At 54.9% G+C, this 15,945-nt stretch overlaps 1 protein-coding gene across 1 annotated transcript in view; it reads left to right on the plus strand.

Moving 5' to 3' along the window:
- The window catches only part of EEIG1 (estrogen-induced osteoclastogenesis regulator 1), a 34,242-nt gene that overhangs the window by 12,899 nt on the left and 5,398 nt on the right, over positions 1-15,945 (plus strand). Inside the window, exons 2-6 of the mRNA XM_053204571.1 lie at positions 10,443-10,563; positions 10,826-10,855; positions 12,815-12,931; positions 15,131-15,177; positions 15,305-15,459. Coding sequence (XP_053060546.1) covers positions 10,443-10,563; positions 10,826-10,855; positions 12,815-12,931; positions 15,131-15,177; positions 15,305-15,459 — 470 coding nt within the window. The remainder of the gene's footprint in view (positions 1-10,442; positions 10,564-10,825; positions 10,856-12,814; positions 12,932-15,130; positions 15,178-15,304; positions 15,460-15,945) is intronic.

A 15,945-nucleotide genomic window follows, 5' to 3' on the forward strand; every position in this document is an offset into this window, starting at 1 on the left:
GCTGCCCCGCTGATACCCCGGGTTCCCTTCTCCCGACTCTCTGCTCCTCTGGTGACTGTTGGCCGTGCCGCATCCTTGCTCCAGCTCCAGGGGGAGGCACCGAAGGGCCTAACCGGTTCCCATCTGCAAGGACCCTGGGGGCCATGGACAGCCTGTGGCCAGGAGGTGGCTCCCACCGCACCGATCCCTCGTCACCTGAGTGACGGGGACGCCGGGGCTGCTAAGGCTCTGGGATCTTGCTGTGCTTCCTGGGTCGTGATGCTGGTCTGGGCCGGGTGCCGGGGACGCGGCAGTGAGCCGACTTTGGGGAACCGTGGAGCCTGGCCTCTGAGGTGTCTCCTGCTGGGAGTCCCGAACTTCTCTGAGGGGCGGGGGATGGGGGCTCACTTCAACTTGGCCCGCCACTCCTCACAGCCTTCGAGTGGCTGGGGCCCGGGAAGAAGCACTTCCTGCCGCCCAGGTCCACTTCCTGCTTTTGAGGGGAACGGACACGGGGAAGAAGTGAATCTGTGCCGTGATGTCGGGCCGCCTCAGACTAGCATCCCACCCTGTTGTTCTGTGAGTTGGGACCTATCCTGCCCTTCTCTGGACCTCAGTTTCTTCATCTGTAAATTGGCAATGATAATGGCACACGCCTCATGGGATTGTGGTAAAATTCGGTTGGTCATGTATATGAAACACTCTCCTGTAGGGGCGCCTGGGTGGCTCAGTCGGTTGAGCGTCCGACTTCGGCTCAGCTCATGATCTCACAGTTCGTGGTTCAAGCCCCGCGTCGGGCTCTGTGCCGACAGCTCAGAACCCGGAGCCTGCTTCAGATTCTGTGTCTCCCTCTCTCTCTGCCCCTCCCCTGCTCATGCTCTGTCTCTGTCTCAAAAATAAATAAAAACATTTTTAAAAAATTAAAAAAAAAAAAAAAGAAACACTCTTCCTGTAGAACAAGCTCAGTGAACAGGATCTGATTTTACTATTGATTAAATTAAAGATGAGCCTGGAGGGGTGCGGGGGAATGTGGTCTAGAGTGAGAGTCGCACTCTGCTCAGCTCTGTCCTGGGCTCTGGGGAGATAGTGGTGACAGATGAAATGCCATCATCATCTGCGTGAGGCCTCAGTGGTGGCCAGCTGCCTTGGTCTCTGACACACGGCAAGGCAAATACTAGAAAGACGCAGCCACCCGCACCGTGTTGACAGAATTCTCTGTGTTCCCCGTCCAGCTGATCAGGAGGAAGGAGCTGGACACGGCACCGCGGAGTCACCCTGTGACAGCCTCAGGCGGTGGGCAGTGTCACCCTTCTGCAGATGAAGAAGCCCGGGCTCCCTGAGACAGACCTCCTGGGGTCACTCACCAACCTGATCCCGCCCCTCCCTGGCCTTGTCCTATCTCTTCCTGGAAGCCACCCCTTTCCCTCTGGGTCTTCCTGGGCCATTCCCATGACCTAGGACATCTCATCTAATCTTTACCTGGCCAACCTCACCTTGAGGTCCCAGCTCTGGTGTCACTGCCCCAGACCGGGTCAGGCCCCTGTCTGCACTCTCGGAGGCTGGTGGCAGTTATCGGTCACTTGTGTAGTGTCTGTCTCCCCCACTCAACTGGGGACTCCCTCAGGAGGACTGCTCCCGTAGTGTCCCCACACCCACCCGGGGCCTCGTGCCAAGCCAGCACCCACAGTAAGTCTTTGTGGATACGTAATAGAGGCCCTGGGATTTGGGGCCAGGGGGGCTCCAAGGGAGTTCTGCTGGCCTGATGACAGCAGCCTGGTGTGGTGCTCTGTCCTATTTCAGGACAACCCAGAAATAACAGAATTCTGCCACTGGGATGGCCACAGTGGGCTGCGGTGGGTGGAGGGCTCACCCTGCCTCCTGGGATTTGGACGTCTAATTGTATATCTTAAAGCTAAAAACAAAACTCCCCTGAAAACCCAGTCTCTGTAATTACCTATCCCTGGCAGCATGGCTCTGGGTACTCATGCCTGAAACCCTAGGCTTGGGGGGTGAGGGGCGCCTGGTCCTGAAGGAGGGCGAGTGTGGGCCCAGACTTGAATCAGGGAGATGATTTTGCTGTTGACCACCCCTTCTGATCTCACGCCCTTTTTGCATTTCTCGGTTTACATTTCGATCATAGAAATGATTCTTGGACAGAAATGAAGAAAACGGTCTTGGTCCCTCATCCCACCCCAGCCAGACCTGCTATGAGCTCTCTCCTTCCTTCGACCTGTCCCCTCATGCCAGCACACAGATGAATGAGAATGAGCCCCTTGCTCAGAAGCCCGGAGTCCAGGCTTCTGGATAGTCTCCTCTCTAGGCTTCATCGTCTTTTTAGTTCCATTTTCCCACCTATCCTGAGCCACGTCAGCAGGACAAGCAGAGGGGACGCACAGTCCTGTATGGTTTTTATTTTCTTTTAAGTTTATTTATTTATTTTGGGGGGGGGAGGGGTGGAGAGAGACCATCCCAAGCAGACCCTACACTGTCAGCATAGAGTCCGATGCGGCGCTTGCAACCTTCAGATCACGACCTGAGCGGAAATCAAGAGTTGGCGCCCCAGTCCTGTTTTCTTAACGAACATCTTATTTTGACTTTTCTCCCTAGATGTTCGTTGGTTTTAATTCTTTCACACTCCCCATCTTTCCGAGACAGGCGCTCACTGTGCCTCCTGTCACTGCCCATGTACGCAGAGGCCAAGGGTGCCTAGCCAGGCCCGGTCCCTGTCCCCGGGGCCCACAGTCCATCGAGGTCATAGCAGTGTCACGTGGCACTCACCTGTCAGGGTCCTAGCCACCCATCAGGGGTCTCGCGTGGGGCCTCTGCTATTGCCGGGGCTCGTTCGCCACGGTGGCTTTGTGGCCTCAGACGTCACTGCAATGCTGAGAACTCCCAGACGAGTTCATTTCCCCCTAGTTGTGCTTTAAAAAAAAAGCCACCTTGATAGTTCCAGTTCGGAAAGAAAAGGACACAGTTGCCCTTCCCCTCATGTCGTCTCTCTGTCCTTCCCTACCCACCTGTGCACACGTGGACGTCCATGATCGACGGCACCTCTCCACGGCTTGGAAGCTTGGGGCCATGACCCCCTCTCCAGTTTCGCCCCCACCGGCCCCCTTGCTTACTCTGCTCCAGCCACACTGGCCTCCTTGGCTTTGTTAAACATGTCAAGGGGCACCTGGGTGGCTCCAACTCTTGATTTCGGCTCAGGTCACGAGCTCACGGTTCGTGAGTTCGAGCCCCACATCGGGCTCTGCGCTGACAGTACAGAGCCTGCTTGGGATTCTCTCTCCCTCTCTCTCTCTCTGCCCCTCCCCTGCTCGTGCTCTCTCTCCCTCTCTCTCTCTCTCTCTCTCTCTCTCTCTCTCTCAAAATAAATAAACAAGCATTTTTAAAAAGTCTCTTAAACATGTCAGGCATGCTGTCACCTCAGGGTCTCTGCACTTAAGCTCTTCCTCCTGCCTGGACGGCTTGTCCCCAGTGCCTGGGTCACTCTCACCTCCTTCAGCTCTTTGCTCAGATGTCACCTTCCCTGGTCACCTTTCTCTCACGCTCTCTCCGCCTGGGCACTGCCTGCTTCCCCACCTGGTCCCCTTTTTCCTCCACAGCACTTAGGCCACCATCTGATATGTGTCTCCCCATTTTGTCGGTCTCCTACTACGCACTGCCAGACTGTAAGTCCCTGGAGGGCAGGAATTTCTGTTTCGTTCGATGTTCGTATCCCCAGGGCCTTCAGCTCTACCTGGCAGCTACCAAGTGCTTAATAAAAGGTTTATGAGTGAATCAAGTCCCTGAGACTTCCACAAGCCTGGCCAGCTCCCCCCTGGGGCTCATGGCAACTGACTTGCTTGACATCCTCATTCCTGCCTTTTTTATGAACAGCCCTCCCCTGCCCCTGAGCCTGTGTTCATCTCCCTCGATCATCCCTCTCCTGAACCTGTGACTCCCTTCCACCCGACTAGGGGTGCCCGAGTCCCTCTCTCCAGAGGTGGCCGTAGGGCCGAGTCCTGGCTGGGCCATCTCTGGCTCTGTGACATGGGCTCTGGACACAGGCATGCTCCTCACAGCTCTGCGACTATGGGTGGGTGACTCAACCTTTCTGAGCCTCACTCAGCGAGGATTGGCCACAATAGCACGCAACTTTCAGTGTCGAAGGGCTCCAGGTAGCACATGACAGGCCCTCGGGAAATGGCCGCTGCTGGGTGTTTATTTTACCCTCCCTGTGCCCTCCTGGGGTGGGCCAGGGCGGAGGTGTGAGCCTCTCCCGTGGGAGTGGTGGCATTTCGTAGTGTGTATTTAGAGCCCTGTGGAAACAAGGGGGTGGCCCAGCACTGATTCCGGTGAGCCCTGTCCTGGCCCATCTTCCTGCGGAGGGAGAGGAAGGCGCCTGTTACCTGAGCCTGGGAGGGCACCACGTGGCTTTCTCTGGTTCGGCCTGGCAGGCCCACAGGAACCCGGAGAGGGCCTCAGGCTTCCTGGCCGCTCGTTCCCAGGGCAGACTCACAAAGGGGCAGGGAGAGAGCCTACAATCCGATACCGGCTTTTGTTCCCAGACACTAATCCTAATTCCTTGGGGTGTTTCAACGTGCCCGACACTGTGAGCTTTCTCCTCAGGTCTCCAGCAGCTGCTTCCAACGCCTGGGCTGAGTTGAGTGGAGGGGGGGTGAGTGGAGATCTGAGGGTCCACGTGGAAGCCATGGCCGGCCCCCAGCTTCCCATTTCAGGCTTGGGCCTCTGGCTGCTTTCCACCCTTCCACCCACCTACTCCAGGGTTGCTCTCTGCCTGTGCCTAAAGCCGACGTGGCAAGACAGAGGCACCATCAGAATAAGATTCAAAGACCTCACCCGGGCCCTTGAGGCCCCTCATGACACCTAACCCCCTGCTCCCTCACCAACCACACCCCCTCTGTTTTCTCCATTTTTCTCTCTTTATCCGACCTACCGTGTTTTTTGGTTTTTCACCTGTTTAAAGCACACATTTCAGTGGCTTTTAGTCTCTTGACAGTGTTGTGCAGCCATCAGCACAGTCAATTTTAGAACATTTTCATCACCCCCAAACGGAAACGTCATACCCATTGGCAGTCCCTCGCTATTTTCTTCCGAATCCCCTAGCCCCTGGCAATCACCAACCAGTCTTTCTATCTCTTAGCGATTTGCCCATTCTGGACATCTCATGTAAGTGGGATCACACAACATGCAGTTCTTTGTGACTGGCTTCTTTCATTTAGCATATCACAAGGTTGAGCCACGGGGTAACAGGTGTTAAGTGCTTAATTTCTTCTGATTGCTGAGCAATAATTCCACTGAATGGATAGACCACGTTTAATGGATTCATTCACCGGTTGATGGATATTTGGGTAGCTTTCGCTTTTGAGCTGTTATGAATATCGCTGTATGCATTCATGCACAATCTGTTTTTTGTGGACGTATGTTTCATTTCTGTTGGATATACACCTAGGAGTAGCATTGCTGAGTCATAAGGTAACTCTGAGTTGAATGTTTTGAGGACCTGCCAGATTGTTTTCCAAAGGGGGTGCACCGGTTTACATTCCCACCAGCTGTGTAGGAGGGTTCCAGTGTCTCCACCCCCTCGCCATCACTTGTTATTATCGGTCTTGATTATAGCCTTCCCAGTGCGTATGAAGTGGTAACTCGTTATAGTTTTGATTTGTGTGTCCCTGATGGCGAATGATGTTGAGCAGCTGCTCATGTGCTTGTTGGCCATTTGCGTATCTTCTTTGGAGAAATGTGTGTTCAGATCATCTGCCCAATATTAAATTGGGTTGTTTTTCACTGTTAAGTTGTAAGCGCCCTTTACATATTGGTTGGCGACAATTCCCTTGTGATGTATCTGGTCTGCAGATAGTTTCCTTCATCTGTGGGTTGCCTTCTCACTATTGATTTATTTTTAATTATTTTTAATGTTTATTTTTGAGAGAGGGAGAGAGAGCAGGGGAGGGGCGGAGAGGGGCGGAGAGAGGCGGAGAGACAGAATCCAAAGCAGGCTTCAGGCTCTGAGCTGTCAGCATGGAGCCCAGTGCAGGGCTCGAACTCATGAACTGTGAGATCATGACCTGAGCCAAAGTTGGACGCTTAACTGATAGCCACCCAAACACCCCTAATGTTTGTTTATTTTTGACAGAGAGAGAGAGTACGCGCGTGAGCGCACGCACGCAAGTGGGGGCAGGGCAGAGAGAGAGAGGGAGACACAGAATCTAAAGCAAGGCTCCAGGCTCTGAGCTGTCAGCACAGAGCCCGACACAGGGCTTGAACCCGTGAACCACAAGATCATGACCTGAGCTGAAGTCAGATGCTTAACTGACTGAGCCACTGTCTCACTTTCTTCATGGTGCCCTTTGAGTCACAAAAAAGGCTAATTTTGATGAAATCCAGTATTTCTTTTTTTTTATGTGCCTATACATTTTTTTTAATGTGTCTTCAATATTGAGAAAGCTGTTTCTTTTTTTTATTTTATTTTATTTTATTTTTTTTGAGAGAGAGAGTGTGTGTCAGCAAGGGAGGGGCAGAGAGATAGGGAGACACAGAATCTGAAGCAGGCTGCAGGTTCTGAGCTGTCAGCACAGAGCCTGACAGGGGGCTTGAACTCACGAACCACGAGATCATGCCCTGAGCTGAAGTCGGATGCTCAACCAACTGAGCTACCCAGGCGCCCCTGAAATCCAGCATTTCTATCTTTTGTTGCCTGTTCTTTTGGGGTCCTATCTGAGAAACCCTTGCCTAATTCCAGATCACAAAGATTTATCCTATATTTTTTTGAAGACTTTCATAATTTGGGCATTAAAAAAAAGTTTTTATTTATTTATTTTGAGAGAGAGAGAGCAGGTACACAAGCTGGGGAGGGGCAGAGAGAAGGAGAGAGAATCCCAGGCAGGCTCCACAGTGTCAGTGCCGAGCACGATGCAGGACTCAAACTCACAAACGATGAGATCATGACCTGAGCCCGTCAGTCAGATGCTTAACCATCTGGAACCACCCAGGCGGTTAAGGGTTTGAGCTCTTAAATTTAGGTCTTTGATTCATGTTGAGTTAGTTACTGTATGTGGTGTGAGACACGAGTCCTACATCATTCACTCGCACAGGAATATCTTATTGTCCCAGCAACTTTTGTTAAAGACTATCCTCTTCCCCTACCGGCAGGCACCCTTGCTGAAAAGCAATTGACCATAAACGTGAAGGTTTATTTCTGAGCTCCTAATTCCATTCCGATGATCTATGTGTCCATCCTTAGGCCAGAACCATCTTTTCTTGATTATGGTGGCTTTGTAGAAGTTTTGCAGCCAGAGACATTGAATCCTTTGATTATGCTCTGTTCCACTTTTTCTAGATGCTTTGACTATCCTGGTTCCTTAAATTTCGAAGGTTTAGGGCCAATGTGTCAAATTTCTACAAAGAAGCCAGCTGAGATTGTGTTAAATTTTTAGATCGATTTGCTAGTATTGTCACACCAAGATTAGATCTTTTGAAACATGACTGTAGGATGTGTTTCCATTTATTTAGATCTTCTTGAATTTCTTTCAATGATGTTTGGTAGTTTTCAGAGAATATATTTTGTACTTCTTTCATTAAATTTGATCCTATTTATTGTGTTCTTTTTGGCTTTTCTGTAAATGGAATTATTTCCTTCATTTCATTGTGGATGTTCACCAGTATATAGAAATAATGGATTTTTGTTTACTGATCTTGTATCCTGAAACCTTGCTAAACTCTTGTATTCTGATAGTTTTTAGTGGATTCTTTGTGATTTTCTTTTTTTTCTTTTTTTTAATTTTTTTTTTCAATGTTTATTTATTTTGGGGACGGAGAGAGACAGAGCATGAACGGGGGAGGGGCAGAGAGAGAGGGAGACACAGAATCGGAAACAGGCTCCAGGCTCTGAGCCATCAGCCCAGAGCCTGATGCGGGGCTCGAACTCACGGACCGCGAGATCGTGACCTGGCTGAAGTCGGACGCTTAACCGACTGCGCCACCCAGGCGCCCCACTTTGTGATTTTCTACATACAAGCTCAAATTATCTGCCAATAAAGGTAATTCTAGTTCTTTCCGCCCACTACTATTTCTTTTTCTAGTTTGCTTGACCTCGTTTTTGTCCCACCACAATGTAAGCTGGTCACTGCGGTGGTCCCAGTGTGTAGGACAGGGACTGGCACATATTTGAATGAATGGGTGGAACCAGCATGGTTGCGGCAGGGGCTGCTCCCCAGCCCAGGGCCCCTGCTCCCCCTGTGGCACCCGCTTCTTGAAGGTCCCTGCCACGTCTGCTGGGGGTTGGGCACTCTTCTCCCTCCCCCTCGTCTCTAGCCCCAACCTTTTCTGTTTGTGCCAGTACTGGGGCTGCCAGGGAGTCGCTGGAGCTCCCCTTCCTAACAAGGTCAGAGCACGTTGGGGACAGTCCCTCTGGACCCCCAGTGTCTTCATCACGCAAGACACGTCTCACAGACCTCCCCAGGCTGGGGCCTTTGAGGGACCTACTGATGCCTCCTGGTGCCCACAAGTCAGCGGGTGGCGTGCCTGTTTTGCCCATGAGGGTGGAGAGGTCGAGCTCTCGCTGAGTCACTCAGTGATCTGAGGGCCGTGAGCCCAGGTCTGCCTGACCCAAGTCCTGTTGTCCCTCGTCACGGCCCCGACAGGATGTAGGAGAAGCCTTGTAGAGTCCGGAGGGGGCTCCTCAGAGAGGCTTGGCGCAGGGGTTTTCATAGCCAAGGAAACCAAAGTATATTTGTTCCTCACTCATGCTGTTTCCTCTGCCTGGAACTGTCTCCCCCACTGGCTACTCCCCTCTCTTCATTCCTGCCTGAGCTTGAATGTCACCCCCCTGCAAGTCAGTCATCTACCCTGACTCACCCTTCCCTCCACCCCCTCCTGGTGACACTGAGTCATCACCGGGGTAACTGTCACTGTCGGTCTGTGAATAAAGTCCACCACAGGCTCAGTGCCTGACTCATACTTGTCAGTCAGAGACACTGGTGGGGTCTCAGGTACATCGCAGGGCACTGCTGGCCCCAGAACCCTGGTGGGTTCCACCTGCCAGGCCTTCCCCGGCTCTGGGGCCTGTGAACCAAGGTGATGGCCAAATGCTTTGACTGCAGTCAGACAGTCCTGGGTTCAAATCCTGCACTGTCAGTCACTGGGGATGTGATCTGGGGCAGTCTCTTGGGGTCCCAGTGCCCTCAGCGGTGGAAGGGGGTGGCATAGAGCCTACTGTCTGAGGTCGTGCGAAAAGCAAACACGCCCCCGTTCCAATGATGCTCTGCTTGCGCTGACCCTCCAACCTCAGGCCCCAGTCTGACAATTAACCTGTGATCCTCGGGTCCCCCGGGGTGTAGGGCGGTCACTTCCTCATCTGTCCACGTGGCTGTTCCTGTTAGATGGGATGATGAAGCAGGAGATAATGTCTCTCATGCCGTCCCTTCCCTTCCGTGGCCACCCCTTCCTGAGCACGGGCTCTGCCAGGCGGGCTATGGGGGGCCGGGGAGCTGTGCAGGGATGCAGACTCACCAGTGCCACCCCAGGTCCTGCCGAGTAGCTGGGAGAGGCTGGGGGAGCTCCTGGCATTGCTCTGGCTCCCAGGGCACGAAGCATTTCCCTATTAAGGGTGTGTTGCGGTTTTCGGTCTGGTGATACTTCCCAGGTGCAGCAGGAGTGCGGGCCGGAAGGCCAGACCCCCAGTTAGTGTCAGGGAAGCCGAGGACCCCAAGGTGGTGTCTCAGGCCGGTATGGTGAGAGTGACGCATGCAGCCCCTGGGGCCCACTGCTCAAGGTCAAGGCTCTGTTCTGCTGTGCCTGCGGTGGGCCTCGGGCCAGCATGCTAGCCCCCTGAGCTCCGGCGTCTGTGCATGTGGGATGGGGCTAAGGGTAGTAGCCGTCCCAGACAGCTGCTGGAAGGGCGGGCGTGATCGTGGGTCTCTGACCCTGGGAGCAGCCCCACTAAAGTGCCGTGGAGCTGCCCAGCACGTGTGAAGTGCGATCCGAGCGCTAGACATGGCTATTATTACTATCATTGTTGTTGTTAGTGGCAAAGAAATGGTCTCCGAAGGCCAACTGTTTCCTGTTTGGGCGACACTGGGCAGCTTACCTCGCTTTTCGTCTGCTGGGGAAGACTGTTGTGAAGGTCGGCCGAACAGAATGGTCAGGGGCCAGTGGGAGGTAATGGCAGAGGAAGGAGCCACAGGACAAGGGGAGGGGGCAGTGCTGGGAGCAGGGACAAGGAGTAGCTGCCTCCAGCCTGACCTCACCCCTACCTTGTGTTTTTTCACTTTTAATCACTTACTATTTTTGTTTTTGCAACACTTACACAAGCATGTTCTTGTTAGGAAAACACAGTCACTCTCTGATACAAAGTAAAAAGCCAGAGCTCCCCCCCTCCCTCTACTCCCTAAAGGCCAGCCCTGTCCCTGATACCTGTGCTGACCTGCCTGCTTGTGCTCACCTGTCTGTCTGCCCTGCAGGGAGGAGGTGCGGGAAAACTGCGTGCGGTGGCGGAAGAGGTTCACCTTCGTGTGTAAGATGAGCGCCAACCCGGCCACCGGCCTGCTGGACCCCTGCATCTTCCGTGTGTCGGTGCGCAAGGTGATGCTGGGCTCCGGGCTGGGGCGGGGGGCTGCGGGCCCAAGGCCAAGGCGGCGGGTGTGAGGCCGCTGGTCCAGTGGCTTTAGGCCCATCCCCTGACCTGTCCCCTTGAGAGAGCATGGAATGAGTCGCTCTGCCCCTTGGCTTGTCTTCCCCCCCAGCAGTCAGATTTGGTGTGGGGTGGGAGGCACCTAGGGAGATGCCCGAGATCGCTTGGATTCCCCAGTTACGCTGCTGCTTGTGTCTCTGTCTCTCTGTGCAGGAGCTGAAAGGCGGGAAGGCTTATTCCAAGGTGAGTGGGGCTGTGAAGGGATAGTGGGGTGGAACAGGCATGAGAGAAGCTCCCAGAAGAACTTCCAGCCCCTTCTCTGCCCCAAACAGGAGACACTCAGCTCTGCATGAGATGTATTGTTTTTTGGAAATGTCTTTATTGATTGTCTTTGCATTTAATATAAAGGTCCCATGTGCTTGTCACAACACAAATGGCACAGAAGTTCGGAGTGAAAAGGGAAGTTTCCACCCCCTTCCCCTGTAGGCTTCCTCCCCAGATCCCATCCTTGGGTTCGTTAAGGTCTCTCCAGACCGTTTAAGGAAAAGAAAGTTAGGAAATACACAGAGCAGCGAATAAAACATACGCGCGTGTGGGTCAGAGGAGTATGGAATGAGCTCCCCGTACGTGTACCTATGTGCACACAGACAGTGGGATCTTTAAATACACAAAAGAGACTTGTTCTAAACAGATTCGACAGCGTGGTTTCCGCTTGCTGGTACACTGTGGGCATGTTTTCACATCCTCACAAATTCCTTTTGCCATCTAACATAGGCAGCATCCCCTTGTACGGCTGGGTGCTGGGTACTCCGCCAGCCCCCGCTGTTGCACGTCTGTGTTGTTGCCATTTGCATGGCACCCCCTGGGAAAAGTGAGAAAAGGTGGCTCCGGAAGGGTCACCTCTGGCTTTGAACAAGCCTGCTCTGCCCTCGACCCCCTTTGTGGTGGGGACTCACAGCCCACCCTCTGTGGCCCCTGGGAGGCGGCCTGGTAGCAGGGGATGGGCTCAGTCCGGAGGGGAAATGCCTTTGCCTCACCTCGCCCTGCATGGAAGGCGTGTCCCTTCCCACTGACCAGAGCTGAGGAAGCTCAGCATTCTGGGCTGTGCACTCTGCCCTGGGCAGGGTGGCTAGAACTGGGCTGTGGAAGATGCCACCAGAGTGGAAATTTCTCCTGCCACTAATTCACATGGGCAGGAACAGCTGCCCAGAAGGAACTACAGGCAGACGCTTAGCAGGTGCCTGGCGCGTGTCAGACCTGCAGGCCCTTCCCCTCTGTCCTGTAGTCAAACGCCCTCGCCAGGCCCTGTTCCCGTTCTCCAGGGAAGGAAGCCGGGGCCCAGAGGGGCGGCTGGACTTGGTGCTGGTAGGGCCTGGTCTTGGGCCTGGCTCTGCGGGTTAGGTGGTGTGGGGCCCTGGGGAAGTCACTTATCCAGAACCTTAGTTTCCTTCTCTGCCAAATGGGGGTCCCTGTGACTTGATGGCAGGGCTAGGATGTGAACCCCCTAAACCTCTAATTCTAGCATGTGTGCCCCTAAACTCTGCCGTGGAGACTTGCGTGCAGCAGGTGGTCAGTAAATGCCACTTGTTGCTTTGGTTGCCCCCCAAGTCCCTCATCCCAGCACCCCCTGCCTTAACTCAGTTTCCTGCCCACAGGTCTGGAGACCTGGCTTCTATTGAAGGCTTTCTTAACTCCTACACTTTGTTCTCAAACGTTCTCCCACCTCCCTCTGTGTCTCTGGTGCCTCTCTCTGCATCCCAGAACAGCCAGGTGTTCCCACCAGCCCCCCACTCCAACCTCCATGAGGGACTCTTGCCCTCCCACCTCCCCCCACCACCATGCCATACCAAGTTCCCACGGGCCTTTCCTCCCCCCCTGCGTGCTGGCCTGGCGGCTCCCACAGCACAGCCTTGTTTCCCAGGGAACAATGCCTCTGTGTCACAGACAACAATGTCCTTTCATGTCAGGCGCTGCCCTAGTGCACGCTGGGATGTGGCACAAAGGGTGCTTTGTGCGGCTCAGGGATGTGAGCCCCAGACCAGCCTCTGTCCTTGGGTGCCATTATGCAACACTCAGTCTGGGCTGTGGGGCGGGCCCGGGGGATCTGCCTGCCCCCCTCAACCTTGACAAGTTAACCCTTGTGCTGCCTGCTGTGCGCCCACACCCCCTGCAGCTTCCCACACTCTCCTCTGTCCCTCCCAGCTGGGCTTCGCCGACTTGAACCTGGCCGAATTCGCAGGCTCAGGCTCCACAGTGCGCTGCTGCCTGCTGGAGGGATATGACACGAAGAACACCCGTCAGGACAACTCCATCCTCAAGGTACCAGGGTCCCCCACCACCTCTTCTGCCCCTTTTACTAAAGGAGCCCGGCAGACCTGCCCCCATCCTCTGGGGGGTTGTGAAAAATACGGATTCCTAGCCTAGACACTAGGAAGATGTGGTCCCAGGGTCAGGAAACCACCCTCAGAAGCCTGGCTCTGCCACTGGCCTCAGTTTCCCCATCTTTAATTGGGGGGTCGGTGGGGGGGGACCCCAGCAGTCTCGTTAAGGGTTTGATGAGCACTTTTGGTGAGATGTGCATCCCCAGGTGTTTGCCATCTCGCATCTCATGACACCTGACAGCAGCCCCATCGGGTGTGGTATGTGGTTTGGTCCCAGTTTTGCGTAGGAGGGGGTCAGGGCACAGAGGTCAGATCATTTGCCTAGGGTCACAGGCAGAACTGATGCTTGGCCCCCAGCTGTTTGACTCCACGGTCCAGCTCCCAACCATTGCCCCATGTGACACCAGACTGCCTGAGCTCGCAGTGGAGGGTCAGTGTGGAAGAACCTGCCATCCCTTGAGCCGGGCAGACCGAGGGATTTCCTCCGAGAGCCCAGCCACAGGCAGGTTTCCGGCGGCCGGGGCAGCTCCCTCCCTCCAGGCAGCTGGCTCTCTGGCCTCTCAGGACAGAGCTATCTGGGCATCTGCCACGGCCAGCACACCTCTCTTCCTCATCCCCACACCCTTCCACCCGATTGAGAAAACAGTCTTGTCCTAACCACACCTCTGCGAGCTGACCCAGCGGGAACGTGTTGTGCTTAAAGCAGAGCCAGGTAGAGGTGGTGGCCTGGGGTGCTGCGGCCCCTAGGCCCTTTGCAGAGACAACCAGAAGTACCCAAAGAGGTCCAGGCTAGTTGTGATGGGAGCCGGGACCTTTCAGTCTCACCCCACTGGCCCTGTGCACCCTTAGGCAAACCAGGGGGCCTAAGGGGGGGTTGCAGGTGGCTGCAAAGCCGGCTGCCTCACGTCCTGTCTGCACGGCTTTGGGCCCTTACTTCCCTTGAGTCTGTGTCTGGGTCCTGCTTCCCTCTCCTACAGCCTGGGGCCATCACCCACTTTGTAGGCACTATCACAGCCAGATGAAATAATTCATTAAAAAAAAAAAAGAAAAACAGTCTCAGGGGGTGCCTGGCTGGGTCAGTCTTAGAGCATGTGACACTTGATCTCTGGGTCATGAATTCGAGCCCCACATTGGGTGTAGAGCTTACTTAAAACAACAAAAAAGTCTCAGCCCAATGATCTCCATTTTTGTCAGTGTTGGCACTGGCTTATGAGTACCCATTTCTTTTTTTTTTTTTTTTTAATTTTTTTTTAATGTTTTATTTATTTTTGAGAGAGAGACAGAGTACGAGCGGGGGAGAGGCAGAGAGAGCAGGAGACAGAATCCACAAAGCAGGCTCCAGGCTCTGAGCTGTCAGCACAGAGCCTGACGCAGGGCTTGAACTCATAAACTGTGAGATCATGACCCGAGCCAAAGTCGGATGCTTAACCGACTGAGCCACCCAGGCGCCCCTGAGTACCCATTTCTTACCCCATCTCCCTCTTCCCGTCGCTCTATCTCAGCCCAGACTTGGGGACCCAGCCTTGCCTTGTTTGGTCCATTCATCTCTGCCCGGGTGCATGATGTCGAACTTCTGATGGCTTCTTGCTTTCCTTTACTCAACATGTTTTCACCAAGCCCCCGCCGTCCATGTTGGGCTCTGTGGGCACCCCATCTCCCACTCCCACCCACCACATTGTGCCTGGTGAACCCCCTCCCTACCAGGTGGGCTTCGTGAGCCTCCCTCATGCCTGCCTGCCTGCCTGCCTGCCGTGTGGAGCTCGCATACCCTTGCCCACGCTAAGGCCATGAGCAGGCCCTGAGGCTGGAGAGGGACTGTAGCCCCCTCCTCATCACAGTGTTAAAGTCACAGTAGCTAACTTTTTCTGCTTGCCCTCACTGTGTGCCTGGCGCCAAAGCATGCCAAGCCTCATCTCCCCGAGTCCTCTCCACTGTCTCAGGAGACAGGTGTCAGGAGTGCTTCTGTCCTCCACCCACGGAAACGGGGGCTCGGTGCGGTTTGGTGGCTTCGCCGGGGCCAGCGAGGGGCAGAGACGGGATCAGAGGCCAGCCCATCTGAAGCCAGAGCAGGCAGACCGCAGGGAGGCCCCCGGGCCGGGGGGTGGCCGTGGTGTGGCTGATCTCTCCCTCTGTGCAGGTCACCATCGGAATGCTCCTGCTCTCCGGAGACCCCTGCTTTAAGACGTGAGCGTGGGCACAGGCTGTGGGGGGCCACACAGGGACTCTTCCCACCTCGGGGCTCTTGGGCTCCCCTGTCTTTGTCTGACCCCGACCATGGGGCACCCCAGTCACAGCCATCTTTCCTCCCCAGGCCGCCGTCCACCGCCAAGTCCATCTCCGTCCCGGGCCAGGACTCCTCCCTGCAGCTGACGCGCAAGGGCGGTGGGACCGGCAGCGGCGGCGGTGGCACCAACTCCCTGACGGGATCCCGGCCCCCCAAGGCGAGGCCCAGCATCCTCAGCTCAGGTGCCACTCTCCACCTGCCCTGCTCCTCCCTGTGGCCCAAGGCTCAGCTCAGTCTCCCCAGGTCCCAAGGGGGACGCTTGCTGAGAAGACAGAGGTGTTGGGATGGCATTTACACCGGTCCATGCTTCCAGTGGGCCGAAGTCTCAGCCCCTCCTGCATGCCGGGCGCTGTGCTGGGCCCCAGGATCGCAGCAGTGTCCTGACCTCGAGGCCCCGTCTTTCAGGAGAGACAGAAGTCAGTCCGGCGGTAAATAAGTCCATGTCACCTTCAGGTGTGACAAGAGCTGTGACGGGCACTGGAAGCATCTGCCTGGGAACAATCATGGAAGCCTCCCTGAAGAGGTGGCATTTGAGCCGAATCCGAGGTGTGGGGTGCAGGGCAATGTTCCTGGCAGAGGGATGTGCCGTGAGCGCTTCTCTCCCGCTTGCTGCCTGACCAGGACTGGCCATTTTGCCTCTCCAGTCTCAGCATCCTCCCCTGACTAAT

The sequence above is a fragment of the Acinonyx jubatus genome, chromosome D4, assembly GCF_027475565.1.
Source record: "Acinonyx jubatus isolate Ajub_Pintada_27869175 chromosome D4, VMU_Ajub_asm_v1.0, whole genome shotgun sequence".
NCBI classification, from domain to species: domain Eukaryota; kingdom Metazoa; phylum Chordata; class Mammalia; order Carnivora; family Felidae; genus Acinonyx; species Acinonyx jubatus.